General features: G+C 45.0%; 1 protein-coding gene across 3 annotated transcripts in view; it reads right to left on the bottom strand.

Moving 5' to 3' along the window:
- Positions 1–6,263: 6,263 nt before the first annotated feature.
- POLR3H (RNA polymerase III subunit H) overlaps positions 6,264–21,922 on the bottom strand; it is a 99,366-nt gene continuing 83,707 nt past the window's right edge. For all 3 annotated transcript variants that reach the window (XM_073592736.1, XM_073592738.1, XM_073592735.1), the window contains 2 exons: positions 20,094–20,301; positions 6,264–9,118 (listed from right to left, as the gene is read on the bottom strand). In XM_073592736.1, coding sequence (XP_073448837.1) covers positions 9,065–9,118; positions 20,094–20,301 — 262 coding nt within the window. In that variant the 3' untranslated portion in view covers positions 6,264–9,064. The remainder of the gene's footprint in view (positions 9,119–20,093; positions 20,302–21,922) is intronic.

The raw sequence follows: 21,922 nt of genomic DNA, 5'->3' as shown, positions 1-21,922 counted from the left end.
CAAGTCTTATTTTAATTCTGTCCTCTTAACCATGGAGGTGCTTCCTGTGATGTGTTATGAGGATAAACACTGCAGTTTTGGTTACTGAAGCCCCCCCGATTCCCTTGTGAAGACTGAGGAGAAGAATAAATTCAATACCTTTGCCATCTCCCCATCCTTTGTAACCAGATGTCCTTCCTCATTCTTTATGGGGCCAATATGGTCTGTCCTCCCTTTTTTACTGTTTACATACTTAAAGAATTTCTTGGGATTTTTTTTTGCTCTCCTCCGCTATGTGTCTTTCATGTTCTATCTTAGCCGTCCTTATTGCACCCTTACATTTCTTGTTGCATTCTTTATAAAGTCTGAATGCTAATGATGATCCCTCAACCTTGTATTTTATGAAAGTCTTCTCCTTTGCTTTTATATGCATTTTTACATTAGAGTTAAGCCATCCAGGACTTTTGTTCGCTCTTTTAAATTTATTACCCAATGGGATGCATTGGCTAATGCCCTTATTTAATACGCTCTTAAAGCAAACCTATCTCTCCTCCGTGTTCTTTGTTCCTAAGATTTTATCCCAATTTATGCCTTCTAGCAATGTTCGTAGTTTAGGGAAGTTGGCTCTTTTGAAATTCAGTGTCTTTGTATTCCCTTTATATTCCCTATTTGTGTGATTTATACTGAAGCCAATTGACCTGTGATCGCTGTTACCTAAATTACCCCGTATTTCCATATCCGTGATCAGGTCTGTATTGTTGGTAATCAGTAGATCCAGTAACGCTTTATTTCTAGTTGGTGCGTCCACCATCTGACCCATAAAATTGTCCTGCAAGACATTTAGAATCTGGCGAGCCTTATGTCACGTACACACAACGGGACTTTCCGTCGGAATGAACTCTGATGGTTTTTTCGATGGAGTTCTGACGGAGTTCCGCTGAAACTGACTTGTCTACACATTATCACACCAAAGTCCGATCGTTTAGAACGCGATGATGTACACCACGTACGATGGGACTATAAAATGGAAGTTCAATAGCCAGTGCGCCACCCTTTGGGCCCCTTCTGCTAATTTCATGTTTATCTTGTGTTAGTAGAAGTTTGGTGAGAGACGATTCGCGCTTTTCAGACTTATGTTTTTTCAGATCATTTAACTGCTGTTCAGTTTGTGCTTGTGGGTTTGTATCTGGTTTTCAGTGCATGTAGTCAGTTCGCATTTGTGTATTCAGTGTGTTCTTGTCCGCTCGTTGCTGATTGTCAGCTCGCTCTTCACAGGCCTTGCTCTTCTTCAGTGCGTTCTGTTAAGTTCGTTCTGACCAGCCAACCGTTTTGAAGCCATGTTGCGTGTATGTACTCATCGTAGAGTTCGTGCTGTGCTGGGGCTTGGTGTTGGGGTTCATTCTTTGACCCAAGCCCAGTCCATGAACATGGTGGGGAGGAGTTCATGGACCAAGAATTGGTTGCTCCAGCGTGAACAATTCTCTCACATGCCTTTGCTTCGTGAGATCCGTGAGAATAATCCTGACGATTTCAGGAACTTTCTCAGGATGACAGACCCTATTTTTCACCGTTTGTGGGCTCTGCTGACCCCTTATATCAGCAGGCAGGATACCTGCATGAGGGAAGCCATCACTCTGAAGCAGAGGCTAGTTGCCACGTTGCGGTACTTGGCGACTGGGAGAAGCCTGCAGGACCTCAAGTTCTCGACAGGCATCTCCCCCCAGGCTCTGGGGATCATTATCATATATATATGCTGTGAATGTCCCCTTTGTCCTCATGCATGCTGTAATCCTTTTAATGCTCCTTTTTTGTCCTTCATGCATATTTGCCTTCACTAACCTATCCAGCATGCTATCCTGGGCCCATATCCACCTAGTCTAGTCACTTACTTACACACGTATTTTGTCAGCTCCATTGTAGTGCTTAACTCTAAACACTCCCTTAAAATGTGTCCAAATGGTATGTGTGTCCTTAAATTAATTTATAAGCCCCCCCTTAAAATGTGTCCAAATGGTATGTGTCCTTAAATAATTTATAAGCCCCCCTCCTTAAAGTTTAGCAATGGGCGTGAGGAATCTGATAAGTGGGCCTTATATTTTGGTCTTTAAATAATACTTAAAATAAATGTTATACTGGTGTTGGCCAAGAATGTTTTTTGTGTAATCTGCTTGCAATGTTATGTGCAAAAGTACTTATATTTTTTTTTCTTCTTTGACTCCCCAGTTTCCTTCAACGCCACAGGAGTGGCAGACTGTGGCATCCCATTTTGCCACCCGTTGGGACTTTCCCAACTGTGGAGGGGCTATAAATGGGAAACATGTCCACACTGTGCCACCACCCCATTCGGGGTCATACTATTTTAACTATAAGGGGTTTCATAGTATCGTGTTAATGGCGGTGGTGTCGGCACAATATGAATTCCTGTATTTGGACGTGGGGAAGAATGGCCGGATGTCAGATGGAGGAGTCTTCGCCCAGACAGAGTTCTACCAGCGTCTCCAGAGTGGTGGCCTGGGATTGCCACCTGATGCGGATAACATGGAAGGACTCCCCTTTGTCTTCATGGCAGATGAAGCCTTCGGTCTGGGCGAGCACCTGATGAGGCCATTCCCCCAAAGGACCCCCACCCCGGAGCGGAGGGTTTTTAACTACTGGCTGGCCAGATTGAGAAGAGTTGTTGAGAATGCCTTCGGGATAATGGCCAGCCGATTCCGCCTGTTTCTGACAGCAATCCATATGGCGGACTACAAACTCAATCATATCGTCCTATCATGCTGCATCCTTCACAATTTTTTAAGAAAATATTCTACAAATTATATAACCTCAGTTGGGCCTGAGGCCGGACTTATTACTGAGAATCAAGGTGATTCTATCTATTTGATACAAAATACCTGTTATGTATTCTAGACTGTAATAAATAAACCATGTGCTATAATTTAATTTTTATGTTGTAATTTTCTCTTAACATGGCGTACCGTCATTTAAAGTCCCACTAAATTCCTCCTTTCTATCTACCAAATCAGGGATGGAGGCCGCCATGTGTTCCATAAAAGTGGGTGTGTCAGGTCACGTCCATTTACTGTATACCTTATTGCTGAGAATCCTCTGACGGGCCTGGATACTGGCTTGGCGCCCGTGAAGTTCAGGAGAAATATGTGAATGTTAGAAAACCAAAGGTTAACGCTGCACTAGAAAAAAATTTTTACAAAAGTTTTTAAAGTGAATATTAGTAATAAATAGAGCAGCCAGCACCAAAAAGTCTAATACCAAAAACTCAAATGCAATGTAAAAAAGATGCAGCGCTAAAATTGTGAAAAGATAAAAAAGGGATTGTGAAATCAAACCAAAACAAAGTAATAGTGAAAAGGAGTCTCATCAAAGAAAACTAAGGCAAATGCTGCACAAAAAAAATGAAAAAGACTTAAAAAAATAAAAAATAAATAAAAATAAAAACGTGAAAAAGAGTAATGGTGAAATAACTCTCATCAAAAAAGACTAAGGCGGATACCGCACAAAAAGAAATAAATTATAAGAAATAAATATACATATATAATTATTAATGCATATACATCCAACCTAAATGGGTTACCAAATAAAAATATTTTTAAACAATATATGATAAGTCATGATAAATAAAACCATATCAAAAGCACAAATCAATCATTGAAAAGTGATTCCAACAAATCAGAAAACAAGAAATAAAATTAGAAGAAAAAAGCAAATAGAAAGTCACATAGCAGCGGGGCTTTTTTTCAGGGGGAACTTGGTGGAACTCAGTTCCACCACCTCTGGCTCAGACCCTTTGGTGCCTGCTCAACACAGAAGTGACAGCTCTGCACTCTGTATGTAATGCAATCCTGGTATTTAATGCCCCTTTAAGACCCTCCTACTGTTTGTGAAATTTGACTGAACACATCCACTATTTTATTTTCCAGCACCTATTGCTTGAGAAAAAAGCCCTGCATAGCAGTAAGAATCAGTGCATAATGAAAATCATATAAAAGTCCATAAAAGTGTGGATATGATAATCCAAAAGTAGGTGCATGAAACCAGATCCAAATTCCAAGGTAAAGGCACACCCGAGTGAGCAAAGAGGCTCCTTACCGACTATAGATGACCACCATAGGTGGTCTCACCAAGCACAGGGAATGATAAGGTCTCCCAAAAACCTATATGGCATCGGTACAGGCAGCTAGGTCCGTGGTACTCGAAAAACAAAGACAGAAATAGTTCCCATAGTGTAATCGTTCATATCAATTATTTATTAAATAGATTAGTTCACACTTACAGGAAATTCCATCCACATTAGGCGAATAACAAATGCAGGTCAGCGGTTATGAATTGCGGCGTCTCCACAGGCTTCCTGTAATTCGCTTGCCTCCCATTAGTCTCCACAGAGAAAACGTAATGACGTCAGCGTCACAGGCCAAGCTTTATGTGGCTTTCATGGGGGAATCATTACTGCTCACTGATTGGTTTCTAAAGATTACTGCAAATCATTACTGCTCGCTGATTGGTTGCTAGAGGTTACTGTACATAATTACCTCTGCATCAAATTGTGGGTGTGGCCAAACTGCACTAACATTGACGGGTGTAGAGAGTGCAGGTATAAGGGGTGCACTACATAAAGAGTGCATAGTGGAAATGTGCGCAGGGTTGAGGGGTGAGTTATGTACAGAGTGCAGGGTTCAGGGGTACGCTAGGTACAGTGTGCAGGGTTCAGGGGTGCGCTATGTACAGAGTTGAGGGGTGCGTTGCATGCAGGGTTTAGGGGTGTGCTACATGCAGAGGTTCGCCATGTGCAGAGTTGCGCCATGTGTAGAGTACAGGGGTGTGCTAGGTGCAGTGGTGCACTTAGTGCAAAGTGTGGGGGTGCGCTAGGTGCATTAGGTGCAGAGTGCAGGGTTGCAGAGTACAGGGATGCACTAGGTGCAGAGTACAGGGATGCACTAGGTGCAGAGTACAGGGATGCACTAGGTGCAGAGTACAGGGGTGCACTAAACGCAGACAGGGCAGTCTTTAACGCGGGGCAAAGGGAGCAGCTTCCCCGGGCCCAGTCACTGTTTTGGGGCCTGAAATAGTTGCCCCTGGAGCCCACGCTGCCTTCAAATTGGGGGCCGCCCCGTGTCCCACGATGCCACTGTCATTGAGGCAGCGGTAGTCCACAGAGAGCAGGGGAGGGGGCGGGGCGGGGCGGGCCTGGGAGCACCACTGACTCTCAGAGCCCACCCCGATGCAGTCTGTATGGTCGAGAGAAGGCAGAGGCTGCAGGTGCAGCTAAGTAACTGGTCAGGTTCAGAGTGGGAGCGGCAGCGCTGGGATCCCCAGAGTGCGGATCGGATGTGGAGTGAGCTGGCTGGCAGGTAGGTCCTTCTCCCCAATGCAATGTGCAAATAAACTGGCTGCCTGTGGATGGTCTGATGAGGCTGCACTGATGAGGTGTCACTGATGGACATTATTGGGCTGCACTAGTGGGCACTGATGAGGTGGCACTGATTAGCATTGATAGGCTGCACTGGTGGGCACTGATGAGGATGGGCTGCACTGGTGGGCACTGATGAGGTGGCATTGGTGGACACCAATAGGCTGCACTGGTGGGCAACGAAGGACACTGATGAGGTGTCACTGATAGGCTGCACTGGTGGGCACTGATGAGGTGACACTACTAGGCTGCACTGATGGACACTGATGAGGTGGCACTGGTGGGCACTGATAGGCTGCACTGATGGCCACTGGTAGGCTGCACTAATGGGAACTGATGAGGCAACACTGAAGGGTGGCAATGATGAGGCTGCACTGATAAGGTGGCATTGATGGACACAGATATGCTGATGGGGCTGCACTGCTTATCAGTGTAAATGTCCCGTCACAGAAAAGACGCTTATTTGCTTCCCTTTTCTCAGACAGAGACAGCGCTGAGGAAATGAAATGCCAATAACCGACATATAGTATGTTTACATGTGATCGGCTGTGAAGGGACACAGCTGATCACATGGTAAAGAACCTACATCATTGGGACACAGCTCACCACTGATTGCTGTGCTGCACATCAAGAATAGGAGGATGTCAGATGACGTCATCCCAGAACAAGAGCCGTCCCACCCGCCTGTAATTGTACCATAGGCCAGGTGGGAACCAATTAAATGCTGCAGATGTACAATAGATCTAAATGTGGAAGCATCCAAATGGCAGGCAAAATTTCACTGCAGAGCAGCGTTCCTATATATTGTCATCTCTTAGATGTGGATGTCCAAGCCTCATTTTATCCTAAGTGGCTGTGGGTGAAGATTTTTTTACCTTCATGCATTCTATGCATGAAGGTTAAAAAAAAACTTTCAGTGTGCAGCCCCCCCAATACTTTATTGTGCCCAATCGTGATCCAGCAATGTGCACAAGAGCCTCTGCTCTCCCAGTTCTCTCACTTTTTTTTTTTTTTTTGCTCAGACACAGCAGTGGCAGCCAATCACAGTCAGTGAAGAGGAGCAGGGGGCAGGACTAAGCCATACTCTGTATGTCCCCTCGGTGGGGGGCCAAAGAAAATGTTTGCCCAGGGTCCAGTCAATAATAAAGACGGTCCTGCATACAGTAGAGGGTATATGTAAATCATCTCCTGACCATCTTCATGCAGTGCTCAGTGTAATTGTGCACATCCAACTGATATGCAAGTACTGCATCTGAATGGCATTATATCCACGATGTGTTACCAAAAAAGTCCCAGTATAATAATAATCCCACTATTGCAGTAAGATGTTTTCAGCCAAAAACTTCATGACTAGAAATGCAGCCATCACTTGATTGTTTGACCAAGGTTTTTAAACAATCTGTACGAGCCCTTTCACACTGGGGCGGGGACGGCGGTAAAACGCTGCTATTATTAGCGGCGTTTTACCGTCGGTATGCGGCCGCTAGCGGGGCGGTTTTACCCCCCGCTAGCAGCCGAGAAAGGGTTAAATACCATCGCAAAGCGCCTCTGCAGAGGCGCTTTGCCGGCAGTATAGCCGCGCCGTCCCATTGATTTCAATGGGCAGGAGCGGTAAAGGAGCGGTATACACAACGCTCCTTCACCGCTCCGAAGATGCTGCTGGCAGGACTTTTTTTACCGTCCTGCCAGCGCATCGCTCCAGTGTGAAAGCCCTCGGGGCTTTCACACTGGAATGAAAGTAGCGGCACTTTCGGGTCGGTTTGCAGGCGCTATTATTAGCGCAATAGCGCCTGCAAACTGCCCCAGTGTGAAAGGGCTCTACAAGAAAAGCAAACAAAAAGAAGTGCAACCTTTATAATAAATTAAATAAAAATATATATACAAGGTGGTATCAAAGTTTTGAGACTAGTTTTGTAACATACTAACAGATGGCAGCGTGCACAATCACAGGGAGCACAAACTTTCATAAGTCAGTGTGCCAAAAGACATCGTCCTGTATACATCGGGAGCTGCGCAACTGGTGTTGTTCTGACCATGTGTGTTACCACATCTGCGATTTCATCATGGACAGCAAGTTAGAACAAAGAGCAAACGTGAAATTCTGCAAAAATGCTGCAATGAGTCGTTTGAGGTGTCCCCAGGCTGCTGACCCAGGAGTAGAAGGAACACCGCGTTGAAGTCTGCCAAGACCTCTGTCAGCGTGCCGTGGGGACGAACTTGGCAGCAACATGGCGCACGTGCAAATCACATGTGAGGATTGCCTGGACTGTTCTGTAACACACACCAACAATGGCAGCAATGTTGTGGATTGTTCTCGGACGATCATCATGCACAAGTTGCTGAAAGGTTTCAATGTTTTCAGGGGTCGAGCTTGTTAAAGGTCTTCCTGATCTCTCGTTGTCGTCTTCCAGTGATGTTCTTCCGCTCTTGAAGAGTGTGCGCCACTCAAAACTACTTATTGCAGCATCGCCGTATACTTGCCGAATCACGTCCAATGTCTCTCTGGCAGATTTGCTTCACACAGAATTTCACGTTTGTACTAACTTGCTGTGCATGATGTAATAGCAGAAGCTGTAACTAGTTGCACAACTAGTGATGTACAAAAGACAATGTCTTTTGGCACACTGACTTATGAAGGTCGGTGCTCCCTGTGACTGAGTGCAGCCTTGTGCTGCCATCTGTTGGCGGCGTGTTACAAAACTTTTTGATACTACCTTGTACACTTGCAGTCAGATGCTCCAAAGGTGTCATCATGAGCGTCTAACACAATTTTGAACCCTTTGATGTACACATCCTCCTCCAGCAGACCTTGGTATGAGCCCCACCACTTTTTGCTATTCACTCTGCTTTCTTGCCTCACCCTGTGCCGATGTACTGTATGTTATGGAGGGCAGGGAGAGCGGAGAGCCGGCCATACTAGCGGCATGAAGCTGACAGGTGTTGGAGGTCAGGAGAGAGACCGGCAATCGCTCAGAGGAGCAGCATGCACCTGATGAAGCTGTGTGGGTTGCCATGGATATGACCATATGTCGTATCCATGGCAACCCACACAGCTTCTTCGGGTGCAGCAAAGCCGGCTCCCTGCTCTGCCTCCCCTCAGGAACAGCATATACAAATATGCATGGGAACAGAGGCCTATTTTTCAATACGAGTGTAAATGATATGCTTTTGTTATAAAAAAAAGTTAATTATGTGTTTGATAAAACCTTGCTTGTTTCACAGCTGCTGTGAGTTTATACACACATTTTTATAGACTTTACTGTTAACAGCTAGATTTTTCCTTGTTGGATCTAAACTACAGAAGTCTTTAGTTCACCTGTTGGTATTTAATAATAAAAAAAAAAATCAAATATACAGAGGGAAGACTGACAGTTTTCAAGTAATTTCCACCTCATACTTACAGAAAAAAAAAATCAAACATTCATATTTTTAAAGTCTTTTGTGTACGTCCACACCTTGGATGAAAGTGCTACAAATACAAAATGTAGATTGTTCTATGCCATATTTAACATCAGATCTTAACAGCTCATTTTCAGGATCCTTTTCAGGTTTTCCTCAGTGTCTTGGTTGGAGAAGACTTCTTTGCCCACATGAGAGATGCCATTGTGTTCTCAACTTTCTGAAGGGTTGAGTATGTTTATATAAATGCCACTTCCTGTTTGTTTAGTTGTTGGTCCACCAGGAAAGAAGGCCCAGGCCTGGCTCACTTATGGAACCCTAGGAGGTAACAAACAATTAACCACTTTCTTTAACTAAATTTAAGACTGGAAAACTAGAGATATATTTAAGTTGAAAAATACTTTTCATAAAACATGCTTAACCCTTTCCTGACAGTATGCATATATGCAGCTTCGCTGGATTGGGCAATTATCTGTGGGGCCGCATATATGCATATCTGTCTTTATATTGGGAGTGCGCCCCCAGAGCAGATACCGGGGTCTCACTGGGAGTCACGGGTCCTGTACGAACAATCAGGACACGAAACTCACGGTCGGGGTCACCTGGTCGCTGTGATAGCCATTTAGAGGCCATCACAACGATCAGTCACTGTGAAGCCCGTCTCTGTGTTTTTGCTCTCTGAATGGAGGAGAGAGATAAGTCACACACTATATTGTCAAAAATCTTGGGACGCCTGACTTTACATGCACATGAACCTTAATGGCACCCCAGTCTTAGTCCATAGGGCACAATATTGAGTTGGCCCACCCTCTGCAGCTGTTACAGCTTCAACTCTTCTGGGAAGGCTGTCCACAAGGTTTAGGAGTGTGTCTATGGGAATGTTTGACCATTCTTCCAGAAGCGCATTTGTGAGGTCAGGCACTGATGTTGGAAGAGAAGGCCTGGCTTTCAGTCTCCGCTCTAATTCATCTCAAAGGTGTTCTATTGGGTTGAGATAAGGACTCTGTGCAGGCCAGTCAAGTTCCTCCACCCCAAACTCGCTGATCCATATATTTATGAACCTTGCTTTGTGCACTGGTGTGCAGTCATGTTAGAACAGGTAGGGGCCATCCCCAAACTGTTCCTACAAGGTTGGGAGCATGAAATTGTCAAAAATGTCTTGGTATGCTGATGCCTTAAGAGTTCCCTTCACTGGAACTAAGGGGCCAAGCCCAACCCCTGAAAAAAACACCACACAATGATCCCCCCTCCACCAAAAGATTTGGACCAGTGCAACTTTCTGAACTAAGACTGGGATGTGCGTATAAAGGCAGGCCCAATAATATTGACAATATAGGTCAGTGTATCTCTCACTCTTGCCTTGAAGTAAAAAAAAAATAAAAATAAATGCCTAGATTAGGGCAGCACAGTGGTGTTGGGCAGCACAGTGGTGTAGTGGGTAGCACTCTCGCCTAGCAGTAAAAAGGGTCGCTGGTTCAAATCCCAACCACGACACTACCTGCCTGGATGTTGGCGTGGGCCCTGCATGTTCTCCCTGTGCCTGCGTGGGTTTCCTCCGGGCACCCTGGCTTCCTCCAACACTCCAAAGACATGCTGCTAGGTTAGTTGGCTTCTGTTCAAAATTGGCCCTAGTATATGAATGCGAGTTGGGGACCTTGCATTGTGGGCTCCTTGAGGGTAGAGACCTATGTGAGTGTGCGATGTATGTGTGGAGCGCTGCATAAATTGACGGCGCTATATTGGTACCTTAAATAAATAGTGATAATTGTAGACACGCACCCACACTCACTCAGGTTGAACTGGATGGACTGGTGTCTTTATTCAACCTTACTAACTATATAACTATCATCGTTTGATCTAGATCAGTGCCAAGGTTAGTGTTTGGGTCAAGTCAGGGTCAGTATAATTTGGGCAGGATTTTTTATAACAGCTTACCTGTAAAATCCTTTTCTTTTGATGTACATCATGGGACACAGAGCCTCAGTAATTACTGATGGGTTATATGGGTATCACAAGGTGATTGGACACTGGTCACACCCTAGACAGGAAGTTCAACCCCCTATATAACCCCTCCCCTTACTGGGGATACCTCAGTTTTGTAGCAAAGCAATATAAGTGTATTAGAAGAGGGGCGGGACCTCTGTGCCCCGTGATGAACATCAAAAGAAAAGAATTTTACAGGTAATCTGTTATAAAAAAATCCCATTTTCTTTCTCGTACATCACGGGACACATAGCCTCAGTGATTACTGATGGAACGTCCCAGAGCAATGCTATTTGATGGGAGGGGACCACACAAGTAGGATGTAATCAGACCTGAGGACCTCGTACTGCTGCCCGCAGCACTCTACGCCCAAAGGCGATATCCTCATGCCTTCCCACATCCACCTGATAAAATTTGGTGAATGTATGGACTGAAGACCAGGTTGCGACCTTGCAGATTTGAGCCATAGAGGCCCGGTGATGCACCGCCCAAGAGGCACTAATCGCCCTTGTGGAGTGTGCCCTGATTTGAAAAGGTGGAATTTTTTGTTTCAAACCGTAAGCCTGAATAATCATTTGTCGAATCCATTTCGAAAGGGTAGACTTTGACGCTGCCTGCCCTCTATTGGGACCTTCTGGTAGTATGAACAAAACATCCGTTTTGCGAACTTGAGCAGTTGCCCTGACTGCCCTTACTACATCCAAAGAATGAAGTGACTTTTCTTCCATGGAACAGGGATCTGGAAAAAAGGAAGGCAGAACAATATCTTGGTTTAGATGGAAATCTGAAACCACCTTTGGTAGAAAGCTAGGATGAGGGCGCAATACCACTCTATCCTTATGCATGATCAAATAAGGCTCTTTACAGGAAAGGGCTGCTAATTCTGATGCTCTTCTAGCAGAAGAAATGGCTACCAGGAAAATTAAATTTCTTGTCAACAAGACCAAAGGAATCTGACGTATAGGTTCAAAAGGCTGTTTCTGTAAAACTGACAGAACCAAATTCAAGTCCCAGGGGTTTAGGGGCGCCTTAACCGGAGGATTAAGACGCATCACCCCCTGCATAAAGCTTCGGACCAAAGAATGTGAAGCAAGTGGTCATTGAAATAATACTGATAAGGCGGAGACCTGGCCCTTGATGGTACTCAAGGCCAGCTTCATCTCTAATCCTATTTGCAGAAAGTCAAGAATTCTACCTATGACATATTTTCTGGGATGCCAACCCCTGGCTTCACACCAGGATACATAAGTCTTCCAAACTCTATGATAAATCACTCTGGAAGCTGGCTTCCTTGCATTGATTAAGGTAGAGATCACAGGACCTGAAAGCCCACGACTCTTCAGAAAGTGGGTTTCAATAGCCAAACCGTCAAATTTAACGTTTGTACGGCAGGTAGGAACACTGGACCTTGAGATAACAGGTCTGGACGTGACGGTAGGGTCCACGGGGAACCCACTGTCATTCTTACTATCTCTGCATACCAAGCTCTTCTGGGCCACGCTGGGGCCACCAGAAGTACCGACTTCTTCTCCTGCCGGATCCTGCGAAGGAGCCGTGTTAGTAGCATAATAAGAGGAAACGCATAAATCAGTGAGAACTGATGCCACGGAATCACCAACGCATCTGTCCCGCATGCAAGAGGATCCCTTGTTCTTGCCACAAACTTGTCGACCTTTTTGTTGACCCTGGATGCAAAGAGATCTACATCTCGTATCCCCCATCTTTGGCATATGGCCCAAAAGACATCGGGATGAAGAGACCATTCCCCCGGGACTAACCGCTGGCGACTAAAATAGTCCGCCTGCCAGTTCTCTATCCCTGGAATGAAAACTGACGATATGCATGGCACATGCTTTTCTGCCCAGACTAAAATCTGGTTCACTTCTCTCTGAGCTGCACAACTCCTGGTGCCTCCTTGATGATTGATATAAGCCACTACTGTGGCATTGTCGGACTGGATCCTGACAGGGCAACCCTGTAGCCTGAGAGTCCAGGCCCTTAGGGATAGATACGCCGCACGGATCTCCAGAATGCTGATGGGTAAGGTCTTCTCGATTTTGGACCATTCCCCCTGGACCGCAGACTGTTCCAGAACTGCTCCCCAACCCGAAAGACTGGCATCCGTTGTTACTACTGTCCAGGTAACCGGTAAAAAGGAATTCCCTTTCTGCAGGCTTTCGGGTATTAACCACCAACTGAGGCTCTGACGCACTGTAGGAGACAGGTGCATCGGAAAATCTAATGCCTGTACCTTCTTGTTCCAAGCAGACAGGATACTGTGTTGCAGCAGTCTTGAATGAAACTGCAGCGCTAAGTGTCATTAACCATGCGTTTTTCTGTGGTTAAACAAACGTATAATCAAACATGCGTTTTCAGTGATTATACAAACATATAATCAAACATATCACCTTTCATAGGTAATAAGGATGTTCATCCGAGAAAATGTGATGGTGATTCAAAAAAATATAAGTGAAAAATAAACAACAAATTATAAGTGCAGTGTCTACACATATGAATCATCTAATTAGAATAATATATATCACCCTACATCACAGCAGTGTATAGTGGTATATAAAGGAATAAAGTCCATACATAAAAAACTCTAGCGATAACGCTGTGCAAACTGTAGCACTGATGAGATCCCGTAGTGATTGTTACATCTGGTGGGCAATCTTCCTGCATACAGATTTCATATAGAAATAGTAAGGTAGATGCGCTTACTAGAAGGGATGGACACTCTCACCGTACGGCGGGGTGTCATAAGGGCTTGTGGATCCAGATGATCCTATGGGTGTTCACTGGAAACTCGGTGAGGCGTGCCAATGGACAGTACCGGAAATTGCATACACAGCGACTTCAAAGACAAGGTAGACTGTAGGTCATCGGATGGATGGATTCACCTCTCCCAATACGCTGGTGGCCGAAAGGATGTAGTTCTCACCACGTCACAATGTCCTCCACATAGGGAAAAAAAAGGGAATCTCCACATGGTGCATGAACCGATAAAAGCAGGTTTATTTGAAATCATCAGCGGTACAGCAGACGTTTCACAAGCATCAGATAAAAAAGTTGAACAAGTGATCACAAGTTGAATAAAAATAGGATTGCAAATTAGCGTGGTAACAGAGTAACAGCAGTCAGCAACCCGACATGTTTCGAACGATTGTCCAACTACAGGGGCATATAGCTGGATATCTGAAACCACGCTGTACATATAGCCATAATAAAACATCTAATAGTAGTCAGCTGTGTGACTCTTGTCTCATGGCCGCTACTCGGCCAATCAGAGACAGGCAACTGTGTCTACCATAACACAGACCATCTGTGTAAAGCACTCCCCAAGCTTCCTCTCAGTCAATCAAAGACCGGCATCAGGTACCTGTCATCTCACAGGACACATGACCACCGTGGGTCACGTGACACCTCCGACCAATCACCGCTTCTCAGGCCAGATCATGTGACTTTCCCAGAAGGGATTCTGGTTAATGGAGGCTACAGGGATATAATCATCTAGTGCACTTAATGATGTCATTGCACGGCCACGGCTGCGCTCCAAACCTCTCTCTCAGTTCAACCAACCGAGAGAGAGGGGACAGGGCAGGAGGAGGACTAATTCCACCTGACTGTCTCCAATCTATGTCATTGCACAAGCCAGATCAGCGCTCCTCTCCTGGTTACTTCCTGTGTCACCAGAAGCACCAATGGATTACTAATAGGCACAGGGGACACCAATGACAATAAAAATAATACTAAAATTGCTATAAAAAATATTGAAAATATTAAAAATTGTAAGGCTGAGCACCGCAACCATTTGAATGGCCATTCAAATGGTTGCGGTGCTCAGCCTTACAACTACTATTAGATGTATTATTATGGCTATATGTACAGCGTGGTTTCAGATATCCAGCTATATGCCCCTGTAGATGGACAATCGTCCGAAACATGTCGGGTTGCTGACTGCTGATACTCTGTTACCACGCTAATTTGCAATCCTATTTTTATTCAACTTGTGATCACTTGTTCAACTTTTTTATCTGATGCTTGTGAAACGTCTGCTGTACCGCTGATGATTTCAAATAAACCTGCTTTTATCGGTTCATGCACCATGTGGAGATTCCCTTTTTTTTCCCTTTGTGGATGACATTGTGATGTGGTGAGAACTACATCCTTTCGGCCACCAGCGTATTGGGAGAGATGAATCCATCCAACCATCCATCCGATGACCTACAGTTTACCTTGTCTCTGAAGTCGCTGTGTATGCAATTTCCGGTACTGTCCATTGGCACGCCTCACAGAGTTTCCAGTGAACACCCATAGGATCATCTGGATCCACAAGCCCTTATGACACCCCGCCGTACGGTGAGAGTGTCCATCCCTTCTGGTAAGCGCATCCACCTTACTATTTCTATATGAAATCTGTATGCAGGAAGATTGCCCACCAGATGTAACAATCACTACGGGATCTCATCAGTGCCACAGTTTGCACAGCGTTATCGCTAGAGTTTTTTATGTATGGACTTTATTCCTTTATATACCACTATACACTGCTGTGATGTAGGGTGATATATATTATTCTAATTAGATGATTCATATGTGTAGACACTGCACTTATAATTTGTTGTTTATTTTTCACTTATATTTTTTGAATCACCATCACATTTTCTCGGATAAACATCCTTATTACCTATGAAAGGTGATATGTTTGATTATATGTTTGTATAATCACTGAAAACGCATGTTTGATTACACGTTTGTTTAACCACAGAAAAACGCATGGTTAATGACACTTAGCGCTGCATTTATTTATCACATTTTGTATACGGTTATCATACTGGTGATGCTGGCTGCCGATTTACACTTTTAAGAGAAAAAATTTTTTAGTAGCGCAACAATACTTTTCTCTCTTTCTTGAATGAAACTGAGCATAGGGAACTGCTTCGAATGAAGCCACCATCTTTCCCAGCAGCCTCATACAAAGACGGACAGAAGGACCCTTTTTGGTCCTGACTACCTGAATCAGCTCTCTTAAGGCACTGATCTTTGCTTGAGGTAAAAATACCTTCTCTTGGCTTGTATCTATGACCAGGCCCAAATACTCTAGTCTTCTTACTGGCTTTAAGAAAGACTTTTCTAGGTTGAGAATCCAACCTAGGTATTCCAAGTAGTTGACTGTGGTCACCAAGTTCCGGCTCAAGCAGGCTACCGACCGGTCTATCAAGAGCAGGTCGTCTAGCTATGCTATGACAGTTATACCTTGGGCCCTTAATCTGGCCAGAGGAGGAGCCAAGGTCTTTGTAAACACCCGAGGTGCAGTGACTAGCCCGAAAGGCAGGGCTACAAACTGAAAATGGCGTTTTTCTACTTCGAAGCGCAAGTACTTTTGATGAGCAGGGAAAATGGGTACATGCAGGTACGCATCCTGGATGTCTATTGACGCCAGAAATTCTCCTCCCTGTAGGATGGAGACTACTGACCGAATTGATTCCATGCGATCGAATCTTTAGGAATCAGTTTAGATCCTTTAGATCCAGGATGGGTCTGACATCTCCATTTGGTTTTCGAACCGTGAAAAGGTTGGAATAAAATCCCAATCCCTGTTCTTCCGTGGGAACCACCACGATGACCTTTTGCGACAATAGTCGCTCCAATGCTAGAAGGAGCCACTGCTTTTTCTCTGGATCTCTGGGGACATTTGATCTGAGGAAACGAGGAGAGGGGAATTCTTGGAACTCCAGTTTGTAACCTAGAGTTACCGTGGAGATTACCCATCTGTCCTGGAAATTCTCCTGCCAGAGCTCTGAGAACTGTAGCAGTCTTCCCCCCACCCGAGCGAGGGGGCGCTCCTTCATAAAGAGGCTTTAGCGTCTTGTCTAGTAGGTTTCTTCCCCCAGGATTTCTTTTGCCCCTGGGGTCGACTCTGAAATGTATTTCTTGAACCTGACGGAGGAGGCCGTCGCGACTGCCTGGGGGCTGATGCTCCTGGCACTGGGGAAAGAGCCCGTTTAAAAGAGGGACGCTTACTCCTTTTCTTAACAGGTAAGAGAGTGCTTTTCCCACTAGAGATCTTTTGGATATAGTTGTCCAAATCTTCTCCAAACAGCTTAGCACCACGGAATGGAAATCCAGTCAGAAGCTTCTTACATGGTGCTTCGGCTGACCAATTTTTCAACCATAAGATTCTACGCATATGCACCAAACCAAGTGAAAGGCGAGAGGTTTGGATGATAGAATCTCTGATAGCGTCAACAGCAAAACATAAGGCCGCTGGAAGGTTGGCCAACCCCCGGGCCTGCTGTTCAAGTAGAACTTTGAGGACCTGTTTAACATGGTCTCTCAAGTATTGACAGACCCCGATCGCTGCCACTGCAGGTTGAGCTACTGAACCTGCTAAGGAAAAAATATTTTTTAACAGGGATTCCATCTTTTTATCAATTGGATCTCTGAGCATCTGAGCATTGTCGACAGGACAAGTCAGACTTTTATTTACGGAGGAAATGGTGGCATCAACTGCCGGTATACCCTACATCTTTCTAAACTTTTCCTCCATAGGATAAAGTGTTGAAAACTTTTTAGGCGGAAAAAAACGTTTATCTGGGTGATCCCACTCAGAATAAATGAGCTTTTCTAGTAAATTATGAACAGGAAAAGCATGTGTTGTTTGAGGAGGCTTCAGTGAACCTAAAGAAGAGGAGGGTTCTTTAACTGACTCAGATACGGGCATCTTAAATGTGGAGCGGACCAACCCAGCAAGAATCTGCACTAACACCTTCTCATCCTGAGAAGCTGAAGCGGGTCCCTCTCCACTTGATTCCTCAGAAGAGGAATCATCAGTCCCATCCCTATCCTCTGAAAGGGATTCCTCTCCTTTTTCCCCAGAGTTCCTCTGCTTGAGGGTCCTGGGTAACAGAGGAAGACCTAGTGCGTTTTCTTCCACTGAGTGAAGATGCGATTAAGGCCATTAGTCTTTCCTCTAGTCCATTAATGGTTGAGGAAAAAAACCTCCTGTGTAACGTATACAGGGGCTGAAGTGCCAGAAGCCGTTGCAGCCCCTGACCCCGACGGCTCTCCCTGGCCAGCCATCCCAGGTCCTTCAGGGGGGGGAAGGTGCTGCAGAAGGGGAGTCCTCAGAGCCTGAGGGAGATTCCCTAGAGGTTTTTGGGGTATTTGTACCTCTTCTACCCGTAGTGCAAAGCAACAAGGTGGAGGTATCACACAAATGAAACACTGACTGCTGAGCAATGTAGTACAGCAACTGCCGCTGCTACCAATGCCCAGTCTAGTGTTTCTAAGTAAATGCTGCCTGGGAGAATGCCTGTGTCCCACCTTACATGCGACCAATCAGCTGTGTCCCTCCATAGGCTGTGCGCACCTGGAAAAGTATTCTCTTTATAGCCTGTGTAGCCGGCGATGTGGGAGTCTAAGCACGCCGGACGTCGCGTTAATGCTCTGCCCCCCCTCATTTTTTCAAAAACGTGCGCCTTCCCGCATGAGCCGAGGCTCCGATCCTCGGGACAAGCATGGAGGGGAGGCTGGGGTGGAGGAGAGAAAGAGAGGCTGGCAGATGAGGAACCTGCAAATAGTAGCAGCGGCAGCGCAGTATACTACCACTTTTCAGGCCACCCCGGCCCCCTAAATCTCGGGGGGAATATCCCTGAGGAAAGAGCCCCCCATCCCATCCTACCTGGAGCTCGGCTTGGAGGAGCGTACAGCGTGGACACTGAGACAGACAGATTAAGCATGAGAAGGTATGTGCTCTTGGCAGCCCCCGGTGGCGACAATAGGCATAGCATACATTTACTTAAAGGAGAAACCTACTAGAATTAAAAAATTCTGAGGAATCTCCCTTACCTTATGCAGCTGCAGGGTTCTGTTATACAGACCCAATCTTCACCTCTCACGGTGGGCTCCGTTTGGAAAACCTTCAGAGACAGGGCCCCCCTAGAAAAGGAGGATCCGCAGTTCTGGGCCCGTAAAGCACACCACCAGGGATATGGCTAGAAAAAACAAATACTGGATCCCGGGGTCCAGCTCTCTAAAAAGAGACGCGTTACAGGTAAAACCTTGTTTCTTCAGACACGAGGCCCGGGTACCATCCAATTTGGCCTAAAAAAGCACTTTGAATGGATCCGGTTGCATGACTTGCCCCAGTATAGGATATCCCTTTGGAGCTTTAGTACAGCACATCTTATTCGTTACCAACACCTAAGACACTGGCGAAAAAACTGAGGTATCCCCAGTAAGGGGAGGGGTTATATAGGGGGTTGAACTTCCTGTCTAGGGTGTGACCAGTGTCTAATCACCTTGTGATACCCATATAACCCATCAGTAATTACGGAGGCTCTGTGTCCCGTGATGTACGAGAAAGAAAAAGCATTTTAAATGCACACTATTGTTTGTAGGCCGTACTACGGGTACATACAACTAACATACACAAATGTGGTATTGATGCATCGTTGAGAGCAGAATTTATTTTAGGTTGATCTTTGGGGGTAGGTAATGTTAGTAGAAGCCATAGCCATTACCATTTAACACCAATTTGTCCTGAAAAAACACAAGGTATAATGTATAATCCACCTGGATGCACAAAGTAGCTGTGATTATATGTACAGTTTTACTAACGCATGTCAAAGTTGCAAAATTGTGCTTAGGCATTAACATTTGTATTACCCTTAAGGGGGAAGGGGTTAAAAGAGGAACTTCACTCCCATAAATTTTTTTCCTACTTTTCCGCTGTTGCGTTCCCTTCAAAACACATACCCACCCAGCAAATCCAGCTTTGTCCTGCTGCGATCCACGCAACCATCTTGGTCCTACTCACTGATGGGAGCTGGCTGCGTCTTCCAGGTTCAGGCAGTCAGCCCAATGATGCCCTCTGGCCGCTCTGTCCCCCTGGTCCCTCAGTCTGCTAAGTAATGTGGTGTAGTATCCCAGGAGGCTGCAGGGCCAAGGACTTTTCATTCCATCTTTGATTTGCAGGCCCGGGGGCTAAAGTGTTCGATCTCATCCTCTAAAACACTGGCACCACCAGTAGTAACTTTTTTTTTTATTGCTTTATAGAACCATTAGAAAATAAAAACTGGTAATGAAGTTATGTCAATAGGTTCAGATAGGCAGCAGAAACATAAAAATGAATGCTCTTTGCTAAAAATATCCTGCTCGATATCCTGTCATTATTAAAATTGTCAGCTAAAGTAACGCAGTGCCGTATCGCAAAAATGACCTGGTCATTAAAAGGTAAAAGAACCTTCCAGGGCTGAAGTGTTTAAAACAAAAATTCTGTCTATGATACTTTCAGAATAATGGCCCTTACCACTAATGTGTATGGTGCCTCCTTGCGTTGTGTCTCTACAGTATCTGTGGGCGATGAAGGATCTGCAGAGCTTGGTCCAGTAGGTGATGTATCTATGAAGGTCTCGTCTACGACACGGAATCTGATATCTTCTCCAATATCCATGTACAGATCATGAGCTCCTTCTTCTGTTTCGTACTCCCATACCCAAACCTGCTCTGCCTCATCACTGACGTAAACAGGGTCAGGACAAATAACATTTGAACACGAAAACACTTCACCTAATCTCTTATGTTCAGCGTAAACACATCCCCACATGTCTGCTGGAGTGTGATGCTAAAGACTTCGACTGGATCAGCTGGCCGTTTCTCCAGCTGCAACAGATAGGAATAGGCGCTAAATTATTAGCTAAAATAATGTCCCTTTACTCTAAGCTATCGGCGAAAGTCATGGCTAACGGGGAAAGTTCTGAGGCTTTCAGGATCAGCAATGGGACAAGACAAGGATGCCCATTATCCCCCCTACTGTTCACCATAACGATCGAGCACCTGGTCCAAGCGATTCGACATAATGACGGCATTCACACCCCATCGGCAAACTGTAAGCTGTCACTATACGTCGATAATTTACTAATGTACAATACACAACCACATATCAGTATCCCCTTCTTTATCCAGCTTAATCGCTTTGGATCCCATAGTAATTTTAAATTGAATATCTCCAAAAACGGAAGCCCTGAACATATCTTTACCTCCACCTGTCCTGGCCACAATTTAGAGGAACGTCCCTTTTTACTGGCAGCAATGATTCATTAAATAATATTTGAACATTTGTTTTATTGGAAATGGTAAAGGAACTGCAGGTTGTGATTGGTGGCTACAGTGAAGGCACAAAATACCTTTTTTTTTATTTTATTAGGGGGAAGCATCAGGACAAAAATAAATTGTAAAAAGATGCTGTAAAAATGAATGAACATTTTTTGATGTTTATATGCTTTGCACAGAATAATTGGCACTTTAACCCCTTCGTGCCCACGCTATACCTGAAATACGGCTACAGTGCGGGCCTGAATTGCCGGGAGGGCATCCAAGTACGTCCTCCCGTGCATGAGCTGCCTGCAGGGGGTGGCCCGCGGCATGCTCTGCGACCAGCGAATCTACGAGATTCGGCTGATCATAGATCGGAGTAAGGGGCCGATCCCGACCCCTTACCACGTGATGAGCTGTCAGCCAATGACAGCTGATCACCTGATGTAAACAAAGCCAGAAATCGGCTATTTTTTTCCTCAGGAGAAAAAATAAACCGATCACCGGCTTCTGTCAGAGGGCCATCGGTCACAAACACGGAGAGACGCCGCCTCATCTGTGCCACCAGTGCTACCTACCTATTAATATCCTTCAGTGCCACCTATCAGTGCTGCCTATCAGTATCACCTACCAGTGCCCATCGGTGCAGCCTATCATTAGCGCACATCAACGAAGGAGAAAAATTACCTGTTTGCAAAATTTTATAACAAACTATTTAAACTTTTTTGTTTGTTTAGCAAAAAATAAAAACCCAATAGTGATTAAATACCACCAAAAGAAAGCTCTATTTGTGTGAAACAGTGTTGCATGACCGTGCAATTATCATTCAAAGTGCGACAGCTCTGAAAGCTGAAAATTGGCCTGGGCAGGAAAAGGAATTAAGTGCCCAGTAGGCAAGTGGTTAATTGAAAATATTCAATTGGTATACCTTACTTACTAATATAATTTATGAATGCACGTGTTTACAGCTTTACACGTATATATGCATGAATTTTCTTTTTTGCACTTATAAACACTTTATTCTCATCAGTGTATGGGAACTAC

The sequence above is a fragment of the Aquarana catesbeiana genome, linkage group LG07 (genome assembly GCF_042186555.1).
Source record: "Aquarana catesbeiana isolate 2022-GZ linkage group LG07, ASM4218655v1, whole genome shotgun sequence".
NCBI classification, from domain to species: Eukaryota; Metazoa; Chordata; class Amphibia; order Anura; family Ranidae; genus Aquarana; species Aquarana catesbeiana.
This window is presented reverse-complemented; position numbering and strand designations above follow the sequence as displayed.